General features: G+C 33.5%; 1 protein-coding gene across 2 annotated transcripts in view; it reads right to left on the reverse strand.

Moving 5' to 3' along the window:
• Window positions 1–370: 370 nt before the first annotated feature.
• Window positions 371–18,880, reverse strand: part of LOC140436121 (SUN domain-containing protein 1-like) — a 56,058-nt gene continuing 37,548 nt past the window's right edge. The window contains exons 4-6 of one of the 2 annotated variants that reach the window (XM_072524829.1): window positions 17,609–17,721; window positions 12,563–12,783; window positions 371–683 (exon numbers count right to left, since the gene is read on the reverse strand). In XM_072524829.1, coding sequence (XP_072380930.1) covers window positions 474–683; window positions 12,563–12,783; window positions 17,609–17,721 — 544 coding nt within the window. In that variant the 3' untranslated portion in view covers window positions 371–473. Of the gene's footprint in view, window positions 684–12,562; window positions 12,847–17,608; window positions 17,722–18,880 lie in introns of both variants that reach the window. The other variant, XM_072524828.1, reaches the window with a different exon arrangement.

Raw genomic sequence — 18,880 nt, forward strand, 5'->3', positions numbered from 1 at the left:
TTATTTGCCTATTATGACGATATTTCCTGTTTTCATATTTTGATTTAGTGTGTTTGTCGTTTCTTAAATTGTTAGTAATAAATATCTGTTTGTAATATTTAAATTTAAAAGCAAAAATTTTACTTAAATTTTATATGTATGTATGTAATAATTGCCACCGTCCCTTTGACTTGTCAAAAACAAAACTATTTTTGTATATTGACCAAATAAATTCTATTCTATTATTTTTCTTCTTCGCCCTCTAGCTTGTAACCAGTAACATAACCACTGCGCTAAGGCCGCCACTTTTAGAGGGCGGTAGGATGCCATTTCAATTCATAATATTGAAGATGGTAAAATAAAAAATAAAATAAAATATTAATTTCTGTGTTTTTATTTCTTTATATTTCGTTTTTTTTTTCACATTAGTTATACCACGAACTCTAAATTTATTGCTTTTTTACAACCTATTCTATTAAAACTTAATAAATAAATTAGTTTTCTGTACAATTACCATGGACTCTAAATCTATAGATACATGTGTATTCGTCTTTTCCATAATTATTAAGTATATGTAGTTCAACTATTTCAAAAGCTTTGGTATCATTGCTGACGATTTGAAAAGTTTGATAGGGTCTCCCAGTGAGCTGGTACGTAAATGTTCCCAAAACTTCGGGCGTTTCTTCATTTTGATGGGCAAGACCCTAAAATAGAAAAAAATAGTAAAATAATAGTAATATCGGAGCCGTCTTTTTAAATTTCGTTTCTATTCTATATTTTATTTAATAATACACAAAAAAAAACGTGCGGTTTTGCCACTTTTGAAGGTTATTTGAAATAAATTAACACATTAATTTAAATTAAAAACGTTAAGATGATATTAAATTTAAGATTAATGTAGAAAGAAACAGAAAAATCGAAACAATTAGGGCTTAACGACACCTAATAATATTATTCTTCGTCTAATATTCCAACTGCGACTGAGGAATATACCTAACAGTGTAGTCTGCTATTTCTTGACCTACGAAAAACAGTGAAAAACAGTTAAATTACAAATTTAGAAGATTGGATAAAGAAATAACTTCAAAATGTATTTATCGAAAGATGGAAGGTATTAAAAAAAATCTAATAAAGAAAGTAGGAACCTGCAGTCTCTAGTGCAAGTGCTGTAATCAAATAAAGAGTTCTCATTTTATAAAACCTGATTCAAACATCATTCGCAATGTGTGTAGTGATGCTCTGTCACACGGTTATATGAAAAAGAGTGTAACATATTTGTGAATACTATCAGAACGCAATAGCAGTTATGCAGTAAATCCAACATAGCTTCTGTTTCTCTGAACCTATTATTACCCCCTTTACATGCAGCTTACTTCCGCGGCAGTGAGCAAGGGAAGTTTGCATCTTGAGTATGTAAATACGTTGTTGGCGCTGCTATTACTCATGCCACTGCCGCTGTCATTGTCATACGCTCCCTTCATTGGCGGTTTTTTAAACGAAAATCAAAGGACTTGCAGTGCAAATGACAGTGACTGTTTTCGTAAACTATAGTTGAGTGGAGCAGAAAATAACTCAATAGAAGAATTGAAAACGAAAAAAAAGTTGCCAAAAGACGCCATGGTGGAAGACAATACTTCATTGCAATAATCGTTAAACAGAATAAACACTTCCTAACTATTATTTGTGTTTATTACTTACCTTAATTTGGTCCTTTAAAATGATATTAATTGCTTTAAAAACTTTCGGCACAATAAGCAAAATTGCTGGTGATAATACGTTAAATAAATAATGCCAACTTTGGTAACTATTCCCAGTGGCCAAATATCGTAATGTTATAGCCAAGCGTATTTTTGGTGGTATTGGAATTCTTACTTTAGTCTGTTTTATCATGGGCTCAATTTTCTGAAGCAAAAATTTAAAATCTATGCGTGACATTCTGCAAAAGTTAAGAAACTATGCGGATTCCTCACAAGTCAGTTCATTGAAAAAGTTTGTCATATTTCCTCTGTAAAAAATGTTTGAAGCCAGTTTCAGATTATTATCCAAATAAGACTTTTTCGACATCGACGTTTTTTTTTCTTTGTTTTTCAAACGTAATTTCTATGCCCTCCATTACTGATGGTACAGTGATGCAACACTTTGGTAACTGTATGTAAACAGTCATTTGCCTTAAATGCTGCCGTGGAATTATTTCGGAGTAGCAGCAGCAATGGCTGCATGTAAAGGGGATATATGTTGACTCACGAGTTTCAATTAGTTGCAAAATACGTGTTCTATATTCACAAAATTGTAAAATTCAGCTTTTTAAAATTGGGACACAAATCGTAGTCTTGAGCGGCTGGTGTACTCTATTCACTGTCTTTGTATGTATGTACAGCGTTAACAGGCCTTTTAGGCCCATTGCTGGATGGATAATTTCCATCGTTTTCTATTCTTAGCTAACAGCTTCCAATCTCTGATTCCCATCTCTCTGACATCTTCCATCACTGCATCTCTCCATTTCTTTCTTGGTCTTCCTCTCTTTTTTTTGCCCTCAGGTACTCTCCAAGCAATATTCTTGACTAGTCTATTACCTTGCATTCTTTTTAGATGGCCGAGCCATTCTAGTCTACGTTTTTCACCACATTTGTTATTGTAGGGTTAGCATACAACTGATACACTTCTGCATTAGTTCGTCTTCTCCATTCTCCCTCTACTACTTTTCCACCAAATATTCTGCGAAGTATCTTTCTTTCCCATGCTTCCAATGTGTTCTGTACGGTTATGTTCATAGTCCATGTCTCGGCAGCGTATAGCATTGTGGGTCTAATTATAGTTTTGTATACTCTTATTTTTGTATTACGAGATATATCTTTGCCCTTAATTATTTTGCTCATGGCTCCAGCACACCTGTTGCTCTTGGTCAGTCTCAGGTTGATTTCAGTTTCTTCTTTACATGTCTGATCAATAAGAGTACCTAAGTACATATATTCATCCACCTTCTCGAATTATACAACTGATCCATTCTCCACCTCCAATTTAAAGGATCCCCTGGTGCTTATTCCTTTTTTGTTCGAGATCTCCATGTACTTCGATTTATTAATATTACCTTTCAGTCCCATTTTAGAGCTTTTCCGAATCAGTCTTTTTGTTATATTTGATAGTTCTTTTCCATTTCTTGCAATGAGAACCACATCATCAGCGTATGCTAAGCATTGGTGCTCCTTGTATAAAATAGTACCGGACCTATTTATCCCACTAATCCTTACAATTTTTTCTAGAACTATATTGAATAGCAATGTAGACAACGGGTCTCCTTGGCGAACACCTTCTTTCACTTCGAATTCTTCTGAGACTGTACCGTTGCATCTCACAGCACAAATGGTTTGTCTAATTGTCATTTTTACCCATCTTATTATTTTTTCTGGCACTTGGAATTCTTTTAGTGTTTCTATTAACTTGTTTCTGTTTATTGTATCGTAGGCAGCTTTGTAATCAATAAAAAGTACTTGTGCTGAAATGTTGTATTCATAGCAATTGGTCAGGATTTGTTTTAGCATAAAAATTTGATCGGTTGTTGATCTTCCTTTCCGAAATCCTCCCTGGTATTCTCCTAGATTCTTCTCTATATATATTTCTAATCGTTTTTTAATTAGTATGGCGAGTACTTTATACATTACTTCTAATAAGGATATTCCTCTATAGTTTATGCATTCAGTTCTATCTCCCTTTTTGTTTATAGGAATTATAATCGACTTATTCCATTCTTGAGGCATTTCTTCGGCATCCCATACTTCTAGTATTAGCTCACCAAGTTTGTTTATTAAGACCTCTCCTCCATATTTTATGTTCTCTGCCACAATGCCGCTCTCCCCGGGACTTTTTTGGTTTTTCATATCTTTTATTATTTCTTCAATTTCTTCTCTTGTGGGCTTTGGTATTTCTTCTATTACTATTTGAGGTCTAGGAACATAACAATTTTCTTTAGTAGTCACTTCGTCATTTAGTATCTCTTCGAAATATTCTTTCCACCTTTCACATATTTGGTCTTCATCCACTATCAGGTTTCCTTGCTTATCTTTTACATTCATCGTTCTTCCCTGGTACAAAGTTTTAATGTATTTTACTTCTTTATAAAAATTTTTTATTTCATTTTTCTTGTAATTTTCTTCAATGCGCTTAATTTTATTCTCCATATACTTTCGTTTCCGCTCCCTTAGGATTCTCTTTACTTTTTTTCGTTGTACGGCATGGCATACCTTTCTAGGTCGTCTTGTATTTGCGAACGTAAACTGTTTAATCTCAAATCTGATCTTTTTTTTTAACTCTGTTCTGCATTCGTCATTGAACCAGTGGTTTTTTCTAAATCTTTTTGCTCTTGGTATGTTCTTCGAAGTAGCTTCCTTTATAGTGTTTGTCATTTTCAAGAACTTTTGTTGTATGTTACTCACAGTAGTACTATCTTGTTTGGCGTAGGTTTCTTGTATATCCTTTTGATAGTCCTGCTTTACCTCAGTTTCCAGTTTCCAGTTAAATGTGTTTCCTGTATTGCTAAGATGTGTATTTTATATTTTTTTTAGTTCTTCTAAAAAAGTCTTTAAAAAACTGTCTTTACTAAACTGTCTTTATTATTAATAAATCAGCAAGTTCCTTAATACATGTTGACTTTCTTATTTCCTAGGCAAAAAAAGAAAACCAAGTAAAGAAGATTAAGAGGAGGAGGTCGACGCTATGAGTAGCGTCAGTAGTAGTAACAGAAGAAAAAGGAGAAGTAAAAGATGAATTTTATGAAGAATTAGTCATTGTATGAAGAAATGCCCAGACAAGATATTAAAATTATTATAGGTGACGCCAATGCAAAGGTTGGAAGAGAAGATATATAAAGTATAATTATATATATATATATATAATTTGTGTATTTTATAAACAAATTTTTGGTAGTCCTATGGGATCTAGTCTTTCACCCATTCTAAGTAGCTATGTCATGGATGATGTTATCAGTGATTGTATCAGTAATTGCACTTTTTTCATTCCTTTTATTAAGAGATATGTAGATGATTTAGTTTTGGCACTTCCTAAACACAAAATTCATGAAACAGTCAACATTTTCAACAGTCATAATCAGCATATACAATTCACAGTTGAGGAAGAGGTAGATAATTCTCTACCATTCCTTGACATGAGAATTGTAAGAAATACAGACAATATGTTGAAAACCAGATGGTTCAGAAAACCCATATGTAGTAATAGATTTATAAGCTATTACTCTCACCATCCAAATAAGATGAAAATGAACCTTATAACAGGATTAAAAGAACGTGTTTTAAAACTTTCTCATCCAGATTATCTACAGGAAGATCTTCAGTTATTAAAAAATATTCTAATTGAAAACTCTTATCCTCCAGATATGCTACATAGGATGCTTTTTTCTAATATTGGTAATATAAATAATTTAACACCATTTTTTGCTCAATCTCAAAACATTGTATCTAACAATCAGAACATCTATTATCATTCACTACCTTTTATACCATCATTAACACCTAAATTAATACAAACACTAAAGGTTATTGACAATATAAAAATAGCAACAAAGAACATCAAAACTATTTCATCTTTATATTCTAAAACTAAATATCCTATAGACAAATTTGAAAAAACGAATTTAGTATACAGCATTAGTTGTACTCAGTGTGAGGCTGAATATGTTGGTGAGACCGGAAGAAATCTTTCAAATCGCATTATTTCTCACAAAAGTGATTGCAGAATTAAAAAACCATCTTGTGCTTTGGCAGAACATGTAATCGATAAAGACCATATTATGGATTTTGATAACATTAAAATTTTATGTAGTGAAAGTAATAAATTTAAAAGGACTTTTTTGGAAATGGTTTGTATTAGCAAAAATGATAAGAGTTTAAACAAAAGATCTGAAATTCAAAATTTAAGTAAAATTTATAATTATATTCTTTCTTTATGATTTATATATAAAACTTGTAAAATGTCATATTTAATTCTCCATATATCTATCACATTCTTTCAGACATCTGTCAAGGGTGAATAAATCTTCTTCTTTTTGTTACTAAACAAAAAAGAATGTTTAAACGAAGTTTTACTTTTGGCAATATAATTGTCAAAAATAAAAATTTTATGTTGGCATTTATGACATTGAGGCTATTTGTAATTGGTTGCTATTTGAACTTATTTATAAATTCAATTATTTTTATATTAAAAAAATGTTTTCAAAATTATAAAAATTTTCAGAGAAACATTTATTAGATCAAAACATTTTTGTATTAAATATTTTGAACATGTAAGCAGTGATTTTTACTTACCAAACTAATTTTTATTTGGTAAGTTAACAAAAAAATTGTTTTTTCTTTTTAGTTCAACCTTGTAAGTATTTTGTCTTTTTTAGCTCTTGATAATAATTGTAAACACAATTGAAAGCTCGAGAATAAAAAAAATAGTTAACCAATAGCCCTATTATTGACTCCAACCCATCCAAAACAGTTATATATATTATATATATATATATATATATATATATATATATATATATATATATATATATATATATATATATATATATACATAACAGGGGACGAAAGTAATCATATTAATACTGGCCAAAGATTGATTACATTCGCAATTGAAAACAGGAAGAAAATAATGAGTACGCATTTCAGGAGGAAGAATATATAGATAAAATATGTTCACTTTAAAAACACTTTCTGATTCTTGAAAAGGCTCATCTTCGCAAAGTTAGTCAAAATACCTATCTCCGACGAGTTTAAAAACTCAGAATTAATTTACCTCTTTTCTGTTAGTGTTTGCTTCCTTTTTTTAAATTCTCAAATTTATGTCGATACCTTTCCAATTCTTCCAAATAAATTTTCAAACGTTTTAAGACGTTTGAAAGATCCGGTGCTTTCGACTGAAGTGTGTTAGAGACTTAATCGATAGTTTGTAGCATTTTGCAGTGAAAAACTAAGAACATAATAAAATTGTTGTTTTTAATCTTTTTTTTAAGTGAAATAGCTTCATTTATTTCATCTCATTTGTAATTTAACAGAATCGTTTTCGTTAGCGTTTTTACGAACCACAATTTAATGTTGAAATATGTTAATGAAACAAAAACATATTCCAAAAGAAAAGCTTAATATAAATTAAAAAATCCTAAATTTAAACAATTTAAAATTTTGAAAACAATGAAAATAAAGTTATTATTAAATATAAGTTATTTATGACCTAAGTGACGGGACAGTTCTGAATGTTTTTACCGGAACTTAATTCAGTCTGTGTTGTCGAATTTGTGCAGCTACCTCGAAAACATTTATACAAATTTAAGATTTTGAAAAGGCAAAAGAATTTATTCCTCAAGAAAATTTATTGCAATATATCCTGGGTCCACAACACGCGAGTGTATATTATTTATTGCATATCAACTCGATTTATGTACATGGGAATGTAGGGAAGATAGAAATAAAGGAACTGTAAAAGCGAGAAAAAACATTTGAGTTAAGTTTTGGGAGAAATTTCATTTGCCGTTGCTAAATTTTAACAAACGGCTTTGGTATCACAAACGACGGCACTACCTCTCATCGTGCATGGAGTGATACTAAATTATTTATAAAATTGACGGTTCTTGACGAAGAATTGATACAAAAATTTAAAATAATTTTTTATATAAAAGGGCATTCAAAATACAATATTACCTTTTGGAAATTTCGGAAAGGAGGCAATAAGATCTATAAAGAACCTCGGCCCTTTTCTTATGTAAAATTGGTTTCAGTTAAATTGATTGAAACTTTGCAGAGAGGTAGCTTTGGTCATGCTGATAAGAAGTTATTATTACATCAAGACTCAGAAATCAATTGTTTCTGAGATACAGAGATTAAAAGTGTCGGTTTTTAGTCCATTTGAATAATACATATTTGTATAATATATAGGGTCTTAGTAAACAAGTACAACAAATTCCAGGAAGTAATTCTGCATGATATAAAATAATGACATTTTGCTATATAAACGTATATCCGCAAATGCTTCGTTTTCCGAGACACGGGGTATTGAAATTTTTGTTGCAAACTGACGATTTATTTATTGGCTTATTTCTCTGAAACAGTGACAACTGAGCTTTATTGCAGAGATAGGCAAAATACATATAGTGGGTTTTAAGAGGTAGTTCTTGCGCATTATTTACATACAATTAAGAATTTTATATTCATCATTGGCGCGCATACGGGCAATGGTCTCAATTAAAAAAAATCATTTTTTAATTCTTCGTTTAATTTGTGACAAAAATCTATCTTCTTTTTTTCATATGAGGCGTAGTTTTTGTGAAAAAAAAATAATAGTAATAAAATAAAACATCTTAACGCGTATTTTCCATTTCTTTAATTTATTCTTAAGAACTATCAAAAACATTAAACCAGAACAATAACAGAAAGTACCACTAAATTTTCAATAGGAACAAAGCTACAATAAAACTTTCGAAATAACCTCCCTGAAACGTGACACAAGATTCAACTCTCAGCCTCATTAGTTTTCGCATTCCTATAATATATAATCCTTATACAAATATTTTTGGTGCATTTCTTAACTCTGCAGAGGGCTTTGGTCATGCTAACCAAAAGTTCTGATTGCCCCAAAACTCAGGAATCAGTTGAGCTATAGAGCTTCAAAGTGTCCGTATTTAGCTAATTTTTCAAAATCGTGAATTTAGAAACGTACCGTCCCATATATTCACGCCGATATACGGCATCTGAATCTTAATAAGATAAATCGACCTAATAACGGCCCAGTTAAGGAATATTTAACTTTAGACGTAAATATTAAGAAAACGAAATAATAGAGAAAATGGATTTAAAGTGGGGGAAGGGTGGGCAAAGTGGCTATGCTAAGGAATATTTTTTTTATCTTGAAGAAAATAAATAAGAAAAATACACTATACATTAACATACTATATCCTATATACTTAGCTACATAAGGCAATTTTAATTTTCACTTTATCTTGGTAAATTTTTTAGATACATATTTTTTAGCTTATCCCCACCCAAATGGCCACTTTGCCCTGCGGGGTGAGGCAAACTGGCCATGAGGTGGCCACTTTGCCCGATGTAAAATACAAAATTTAAACTGAATTTGTATGCTAAATGAAAGTGTATTTTCAAAATAAAAACATTATTGCCATCGTAGAAAAAGAAAGTTTCACACCGAGTTTATTTACAAACATCACAAATAAAGTTATTGTCTTCTTCTTCGCACCCAGCACAAGCTTCATGTGCCCATCGTAAATAGTCCGAACACTTTATACATCCTTAATTTCCCTTGACTTGGAATATAAGTCCCCGCAGAAAAGTCAATCAGTATCACTCACGTCACTGTTCGAGTCATTAAATAAAGCACGCTTTGCTGATTTTGATTTAATTTTCTGCTTTCCTTTAAATTTTTCTTTGCTTCCTTCATTCCTCTTATTACTGTGCTTTCCTTTTTTCAGTTCCAGCTTTATTTTCCTAAGCCTTTCCTTTTCTTCTTTTTCTGCTTTTCCTGCTACTAGTTCCATCTTGAAAGGGCTTGAGGTCAAAACTGCAGCTGTTCCTTTTTTTCACTTATTTTCTCGTTTGATAATATTTGCTTTAGGGATTGAAACAATATCCTGTGGGCTTACAGCAAAACTATAGTGCCCCTTGCCCTTAGAGTTGCTGATTAAATCACATGAAGTACTGAAATAAGGCAGTGGACTGGGCTGGAATGTTGAAGTACTTGGCTTTGGCGAGTCTTTAGAGATTAGAACGAATGTAGAGTTCAGATCCTACAGTGACATTTTGTCTGTAGTCATCGAAAAACATAGAAACTGAAGCGTTGGATGCAGAGGTTACTGGTCGAAAATCTATATCTCCAGAAGGCGGGTTCTCTTTACTTGCACGTGGTGTCTCTTGACGTCGAGGAATATTTTGTTGCGAATCTGCCAAATCTTTTCCTGGCACCACAGCAGAAGGTTCCTCTTGGTATTCAATACCCAGTTCTTGATTTTCAGCGTCTTGAAGAGAGATCGAATTTTGCAGGGAAATTTCTGTGGTCATGGCTGCAGCAAAATCCGCGTCAGTAAACTTCTGTCTGTTTATAGGAACTATGCCACATTTTCCAAACCCCTTTACCGTAATAGTTGGAGTAGCTGCAAATGGAAATGCCCCTCCAAGAAGTTTAGATACCTGATACTGTGTCACTAATCTACCAGGATTATTACGCAAGAATCTTTCACTCACTTGGAGATAATAAGTAGTGAAGAGCCCCATGAAAGAAACATCGAGTGGCTGCAGCTTATGACTACAGTGGACGGGAATGCAAACTACAGTTGTGTGATTTTCTCTAGCCCTTTCAACGAAACCTAGATTTTTTGTATGGGTGGAATGTCCATTAAGTATGAGCAAAACTGGGTCGTTTTCGGATGGCTTCGCAAAGTTCAAGACATGGTCAAACCATTGTGTGAAAATCTCAGTTTGCATCCACCCTGAAGGATGACAAACAAAAGCTGTTCCAGGTGAAGCACCGACTTGAAGTTCCACTTTCATCCGCTGTCTAGGGAAGATGATAAAAGGAGGAATAAAAACTCCCCCAGCTGACATAGAAATTAAAAATGTTCTGAGAACAGCTCTCTCCTCAGATATAAGAGATCCGACTTGCCGTCGCCCTTTTAGAGCAAAAACCTTTGAAGACTTTGACTGGATAGTCATAAGTCCAGTTTCATCAACATTGTAAACCCTATACAAGTGATGTTTTTGAACATCCTCCAAAATGTCAAAACACTTGGTTACATTCGTTTTGTTAAATGTTTGCGCCCTTGCTGCTGAATTCGCCTCAGGTTTTCTTAATACAAGCTCAGGATGGCGCTTTTTGAACCCAGTTACCCAATCTTTTCCTGCTAATTTCGTTTCTTTATTGAAACCATGGGGGTTGTTATTCCGTTCAGCCAGTTGGTAAGCAAGGCTGCACAAATCAGCTACGGTAATTCCAAGAAACGTATCTCCATCTCCAAGAAATAATTTACCAACTGCTGTTCTTGTTCTTCGTTGAAAACATCTCGAAAATGACCTAATACTTTTTTATTGTCAGTGTCGTCTTCATTTTTATTTAGTACGTGACGTTTTAGTGTGTTTCTAGGCACATTGTAAGTAAAGTGAGTATCTGTATCATCAATGTTTTCTGTAGTAGCTGCCAAATTGTGATTTTTTTTTTTAATTGTTGGAAGTTGATGGGTAATTTTTAGCAGGAGATGAACCATCATATCTATTCTTAACATATTTACCTTTACCTAGAGGAGACTGATTACCTGTTATCTATTTCGTTCGTTTTCGAATAGTTAATACACCAGTATTGTTTAACGGTGTAACCAATACCTGTCAAAAAAATAAGTGAGATATCCCACTGAACCATGGGGAAAGTCTAAAGTCTCACTAATACCGAGAACAGTGCTACAGAAATATCCCTCTTTCCTAGATAGACTAATTTTGTGAAAGACTAGATTGGCACAGAAGCTGTCAAAATAATGCCAATCTCCACAGTCACAGTAGGGACCAACGTATGCGCAAAACTTTTCAGTGGTTTGCGCCAAAGTGTATCAGTGCAATGTGCAGTTGCACCGGAAGTGTTGGAGGAAAATAAAATTTACTTCTATTATATGTCCTACCGGGATATTCACATGGATATCCTACCTAGGATATCCCACTTTTTTTACAGGGAAACATTAAGAAATGTCATTCCCATACCATATTCGTGTTTGTTCAGATTCAGACGCCGTATGTTGAATGTGTAGGACGGTACGTTTCCAAATTAGGATTTTGAAAAATGGACTAAAAATTGACGTTTGAAGCTTCAATTTGAGCTTCAGTCAATTTTAATTTCTATTTTGTTCTGGTTTAATGTTATTATTGGAAAACTATCATTATTTTTTATGTAGAATCACTACCTGAAGTTTGTTGTACTTATTTACTAACAAACTGTGTTTGTAACTTATACAAATATGTGTTATCCCAATGGAATGGACTAAAAACCGACAGTTTGAACCTCTGAAGAAATTTTGATCAGCGTTACCAACGCTACTTTTCTGCAAAGTTTTAGCCAATTTACCTGAAACTCCTTGTACATAAGAAGAGTGCCGGGGTCCTTTGATTGCCTACATAGCATAATGGCTTTATTGCAATTACTATTAGAATATTAATTTCAATTACTAAAAGGTATTTAAAAAAAAAAATAATTATTAATTTTATGCAATTATTGCAGCAGAAAATAATTTAATTTATGAAATGTTATTTTTAGTAGTTTTATTAATTTTGGCCAATTAATCAAGGCTCTCAAACCATAGTGCATTGTTGTTATGACAGCAAATTCATGGTCCCTTCCTGAAAGGGAATTTTCTTGAAATAAGTATTTTTAGTTGTAACCGTGTGTTTGTTCGATACATTGAACTAGTAATTTTCATCTTCTGCTTATTTGGTTTCTCCTTTTTGGTGACATTTTGTTTTGGAAACAAACGCTAGGCTTTAAAAAATATTTGTAATAAGTACATGTAACTATTTGTTCATTATTGTTTTCTAATACTTACATATACATGAAACTCTCTCGGCGCGCTGCTTCTATCTACATCTAGCCGAATGTGTTCCATGGTGACGGCCTTAATTTCAATTTTTCTACCTAACTTTATTCGGACTCTTCCTTCTGTACCATCAAATGCGAAACAATTACCTGGTAAAGTAGTGGGTTGTAAAATGCTCTTGGGATCAGACAGAAGGTTCATATTTATGAGAAATATGGTGGCATGCTCTACTAAATAAGGAGAAGTATTAGGAGTCGAAATCACTGATCCTCCTGCATATAAAGCAGCATAATCTAAAACATTGCGGTTAAATACTAAAAAGTTAAGAAATATGTAAAATTATAATAGGGTAACTGATAATAGTGTTTCTATACGTTAATTACTTTAGGCTACTGGTCAGAAATAGGTTTTTTTTTAAATATCACAATTTAAACTTAATTTTAAATCGTCGAGTAGAAAACTGTTAAGTTCCAATATAAGATAACGTGAGTTTGTTAGTTTTGAGGTTAGTTGTCTTATCGATCAGAAATTTGATAGATTAGATGTTCGCGTACTTATTTGCGAGTAAAGGTGGGTACACATATGCGAGCCGAACGGTATACGTACAGTACGCGTACAGATCCTTGAGAAATATTCTACATCGTACTAATCGCATACTTATCTCGATCCATGGAAAGCGACAAACCAACAACGAACACACATGTGCGAAATGATTCATTTTATTTATAATTTGGGTACTGATTTATGTTCCTGTTTTTGCTTGTTTAACAAAAATAAAATTACGTACAGTAATCATCGACGTATAAATAAATATTTTATCTTTATTTATACGTCCATGACAATAATCAGTTTACTGTTTTCTCACGTCTCTCTAGGAAGGAACACGTCATTCACACAATGTCGATTTGATGACACAATAAAAATGTTCGCTGCGTCTAGTAAGCGCCGTCCAAACTGAAAGCCGAGCTTCCTTTGAAGTCGTGAAATAAACCGCAACAATTTGGTTCGCGACGAGTCACGATGAAACAGTACGCAAGCGGTTTTTTCTGCCGTACACATTAACGAATATAGCGTTCACAAACGGTTCGCGAACAGTTTTGCTCGCAAATGTGTACCCGCCTTAATACGTTACTAAATTATCACGGTTACGTGACACCTCGGATAGCAGAAACTTACACTATTGTGATTATGTCGCGATACATATATTAAAGAACGCTTTAAATGCGGCGACTGATTCCTTATCTTTTACAACCGACCGTTTTAGTAAGATAAGCGTTTTAGTTGGGAAGCAGTTCGTTAGTAGAGCATACAGTGTTGTTTGCCGTAATTTGATTATTTTGTGATGTAGCCGTTCGTTAGTAGAGTGTAGAGTATTGTTTGCTGCAATTTAATTAATTATTTTGAATGGTGATGTGACGCCCTTGGAACAAGGTGGTTTAAAATATTGTGTACTGTACTGAACTGATGAAAATTTGTTGGTTCCAGCAACTTCTAATTTAACAGAAATTCTACTTTTAACTATATACAAAATAGTTGTGAATGAATACAAAGCATTGAAATATCTACAATAGAAATATAATAATAGAAAGAAAGAAATTGGAAACAACTGGCTGGAACATTAACTGCTGTGAGAAAACTCTTCAACATGGGACAATTCATTAAATGACTTGACCCACGTGCGGCAGATTAAGAGTGCGGATGAAAGACTGTTAAGAACCAATGTTGAAATAAAGCAAAGATGGTATGAGTACTTTAGAAAGTTGCTTAATGAAGAACACCAGAGCAGAGACAGAGGATGCGGGATCCCAAATAAGAATGTAATACCGGTGATAGCGGGAGATGAAATTGTCGAGGCGTTAAATAGGATAAAGAATGGTAAGGCAGTAGGTCCTGATGAAATACCTGTGGAGGTTTGGAAGGCTCTAGGAGAGGAAGGAGTTGATATTTTGTGGCAAATGATGACTGTTGAGTAGGATATATGAGGAAGAAAGGATGCCCAATACATGGAGAGAGAGTGTGATGGTATCATTGTATAAAGATAAAGGGGACATTTAGGACTGTAAGAACTATAGAGGGATAAAGTTAATGTCGCACACAATGAAAATTTGGGAAAAAACTTGCTCTTCACTTCACAATCCTTACCTGTTTAATCTTGTTATAAATTTACTGATAGAGAAAGTATGGGAGGGGGCTCCATGGTCAATGCTCTTTGCTGATGATATCGTGTTAGTAGAGGAGAGCAGAGAAATGTTGGAGAAGTTGGAGTGTTGGAGAAGGGCTATAGAAGACGGAGGACTTGCAGGTCGAAAACGGAGTATAAGTGGTTAACAGGAAAAAGAATTGTTGGTGACATAGAATTACTTGGAGAAAAACTAGAACGAGTAAGATAATTTAAATACCTTGGCTTCTACTGGAAAATAGGACACTAGATCGACAAATTGCTGACAGGATACAGGCTGGTTGGTTTAACTGGAATCGAACGAGTGGGGTACTTTGTGATCGAAAAATCGGGGAAGGGCTAAAAGGAAAGATACAAAAGTGTGATGAGACCAGCGTTGTTGTACGGCGATGAAGTGTGGCCTGTAGAGAATACTCAGGAAAAGAAGATGGAGGTAGCTGAAATGAAAATGTTGTGGTGGATATTGGGTAAGACTAGAAGAATCAGGATCAGAAACAACTTGATTAGGGAAAGAGCCAGGGTGATGACAGTTTTAAAAAAGATTCAGGAACAAAGAGTGCAATGGTTTGGTCATGTCAGATGTAGAGATTAAAACTATGTTAGAAAGGATAGAGCTGTTAGAAGTTGATGGAAGGAGAGGTAGAGGAAAACCGAGGAGAATATGGAAGGACTGTGTGGCAGAGGACTTGAGTGAAAAAGATTTATGTGAAGAAGACCCGATGGACAGAAATGAGTGGTGACGAAGAGTAAGGAACAGCGACCCCTGACAAGGGAAAAGCTGGATCGCGGCTAATTATTGTATAATGCGGAGGAAGTTGGGATGGCTTCTGAATGATTTATACTTACGTGTGAAGAGAATAGAGGATTGTAACGTTGACTACCTTCAGAGTATGGGAGCTGATATTTTTGAAGATTGGTTTAAAAACTCACTGATCCCTAACTTGGCAAATAGTATAATAGTGCTGACTACTGCTCGTAAGATACCAAATACAATATTAAAGAAAGCTAAACTGCTTTTTTAATGGAAAATGATTTGTACGTACAATTTAACAAATTATACGCCTTAGAGAGTATTGCCGAAAGATATGGACAGATTATATTGAGACTTCTCCCTATATTTGTATGTACAATCCTATAGAGTTAATTTGAGGACAATTAAAACCAAGTATAAGGCGTGCAAATATCTTTCCTAAATTTGATATGAAGCTAATTGTGGTAATTAAAAAGGAGGTATCTAATATTACCAATGAAGACTGGTAAAAAGAATTGCTAAAGTGATTAACGTTGAAGAATACCATAAGAAGATTGGGCACTTCCACACTAATGGTGAAAATAAATTTATTTTTGAATTGAATGATGATAGTGACACAGAAAATACGGAGGAAGGAAAAATGTATGTCTATACATATTTTAAGTGATTCCTTGTTAATTGTTGTGTCGTGCAATTAATATTCCGACAAATTACAAGTGTAATACTGAAAAGAGTTTTGTTTTGAAAAATTTGTTACATTTCTAGGGTTTTGTATTTTTGAAATATTTAAAAAAAGAACGGGGACAAGTTTGCATTTTTGATGGATTGCTGAATTGCTAATTTGAATGCATCCCATTGATCTATAATTTTAATTGTTGCATTATATCGAGACAAACACCTTGTACCAGCCAATTTATCAATTTTAAGAGGATGTTTATCTAAAAGAGCAAAGCATTTTGGTGGGATCAATTGACTTGCTTTCGTCAATTAGGTATAGTTGAGTACTTACTGCTACCTTCATGTGAGATTAAATTGTTTAATAATCATGGAGATATTACACTGAAACTAAACTGCTACATTTTGTTCTATGCAATTTTACATCATTTAACACTTGGGAAGAACGGTCTAAATTTTTTACCAAAATTCCTAAATGGTCCACGGTGGATAATAAAGAATGTTCACAAATGAAAGCTGCTATTTTTAATTCGACCATCTTCCTGGGCAGCCAAACTAGTGTTACACATTTTGCAGAAAGCCTTGGTAACATCTCCTGAAGTCTCCGCAGAAATCCAAGCTAGTAGTAAAAACGTCTAGTGTTAAACCACCAAATTCTCATAATTAATAATTCTTAATATATTTAATATAATTTAAGATTTTTCCAAAATTTATACGTAATCATTAGTTAAGTTAGTAGATAGAAGTAATTTTTTTTATATAATTGGTAAACAATTTTTACCAATAAAATATATAATTAATAATATATAGAAATAAAATTAATAGATAATTTTTATCATTTGAAACACTGCATATAAATTACTAAGGTCTCAGCTATCTACCTTTCAGCTCTACACGAGATTCTCAGGCCGATCTATATTTTTCGTTTTCTTTTAACATCATGAAGAAATTTCAGTTAATTTTCAACAAATGCGTAGAAACTGTGGGACTTTATTTTAAGGCAAAGAAACGTTTGAAACTTTGGTTTGAAATGAGTCAGTCACCACCACTATAAGGCTTTTTATAAACTAACCCATAGCACATAAAAAATGGGGGCTATATACTCTGAACTAGCCTACAAAGTAATTACTTGATTACTTGGATCGAAATGAAATTTGATTTTTGGGAAGCATTTAAAAACATAACCATAAAATCCCCCCCAATTTTTTCGCCTAAAAAATTCCCCAAACCAGTTCAACTTATAAAAATTCCCCTATTCGCTTTTAAATTGCCCCAAGATCACCAAACGAAGCTTTGTTAAGAATACGACTACCACTCCGAAATGCTGAAGATACTAGGTGTTGATTCTTCTTAGCTAGCAGTTAGGACTATACATATATATATATATATATATATATATATATATATATATATATATATATATAATATAGTTTTTGATTAAAATACTTACCATATAGTCCAATTTTGTCTGAATCGTAAATATCTAAGGCATCTGATATCTTTTTATCAATGATAAATTCATTTTCCAAGTAAGATGATGAAAGCTGCCTTTCACATTTCTTTCTACAACAAAATGGTTAACTATTTACAATGTATTCGTATACGTATATATATATATATATAATAACAACTTATCATAATAAAGTGGTGTTATCAAAGTAATTCTGCTTCAAAATGTGTAGATCAGTTTTCAGTTGCTTTTGATTGCAGACCTGTACTCTGTAGCAAACTGTTGATTCACATATTGTAAAATAACTGAAAAGCATTACTGTTTAATTTTGGAGAACTAATTTAACGAATTAAACTATTAAACCCATCTCTAACGTTGACTGAATGTCAGAATATCGGCGGTCAGGTTCGCTTTGCACTCTTCGCGGTCACGTTTATCCTAAAATAGGTCTCGCGAAAAACTCGGGTTCGTTCGAAACAATATTCCCATGAAATATTTTTGCATAATCATATTCGTGAGACACCCCCGAATAAGGTTGGTAAGAGCGTTTATAAGAGGACGTACGCTTGGTAGTTATAGATTTGTGAATATACTATTGACGTGCTTTTCGCCTTAGCCTTAGCTATTTCGCCTTAGCGCTTCACTAACAATTAAAAATCCCCTTTGGGAGCCGTATGAGACCTTGTGACCGGTGAAAGGGCTTAAGAGACCGTTTCGACTGAGGGGTGAGACTCTCGATCCTACGCTAAACAGTAAGTTACTGTGGTTAAAGCATGAAGATACTGGGACTAACAGTATTAAACGGGACCTTTGAGGAATTTCCTGAGTAATTATATATTAGAGTGCAATATGTCTGAGAAGAAGACCTTTGTAGACCATAAATAAATAAGATACACCTGGGAGGGGAAAGCAGCAAAAGTCACTTATCAGATGTTAAACTAACTTGGAGGCTTCATAAAGAAGTTCGAGACCAGCAACTGTCGAGGGTGAGAACGATTAATGACACTACGGACTTCAAAATGGCAGTGGATAATCTAAATGAAGCTGTCATTACAGCATTCCAAGAAACATGCCCTCTAACGGAAGTGAGTTTCACCAGAGATACTCCATGGTAGGATAAAGAACTGCCTGTGTTAAGAAAAAGGGCGAAAAACTTATTCAACGAAGCCAAAGTAACCGGGAGTAGGGGGAGTATAGAACCACAAAGCCAGAATACTATACAGCTAGAAGAGAAGCCAAGACAGACACTTGGAGAAAATACTGCGAGGAAAT

This window comes from Diabrotica undecimpunctata, chromosome 3 (genome assembly GCF_040954645.1).
Source record: "Diabrotica undecimpunctata isolate CICGRU chromosome 3, icDiaUnde3, whole genome shotgun sequence".
NCBI lineage: Eukaryota > Metazoa > Arthropoda > Insecta > Coleoptera > Chrysomelidae > Diabrotica > Diabrotica undecimpunctata.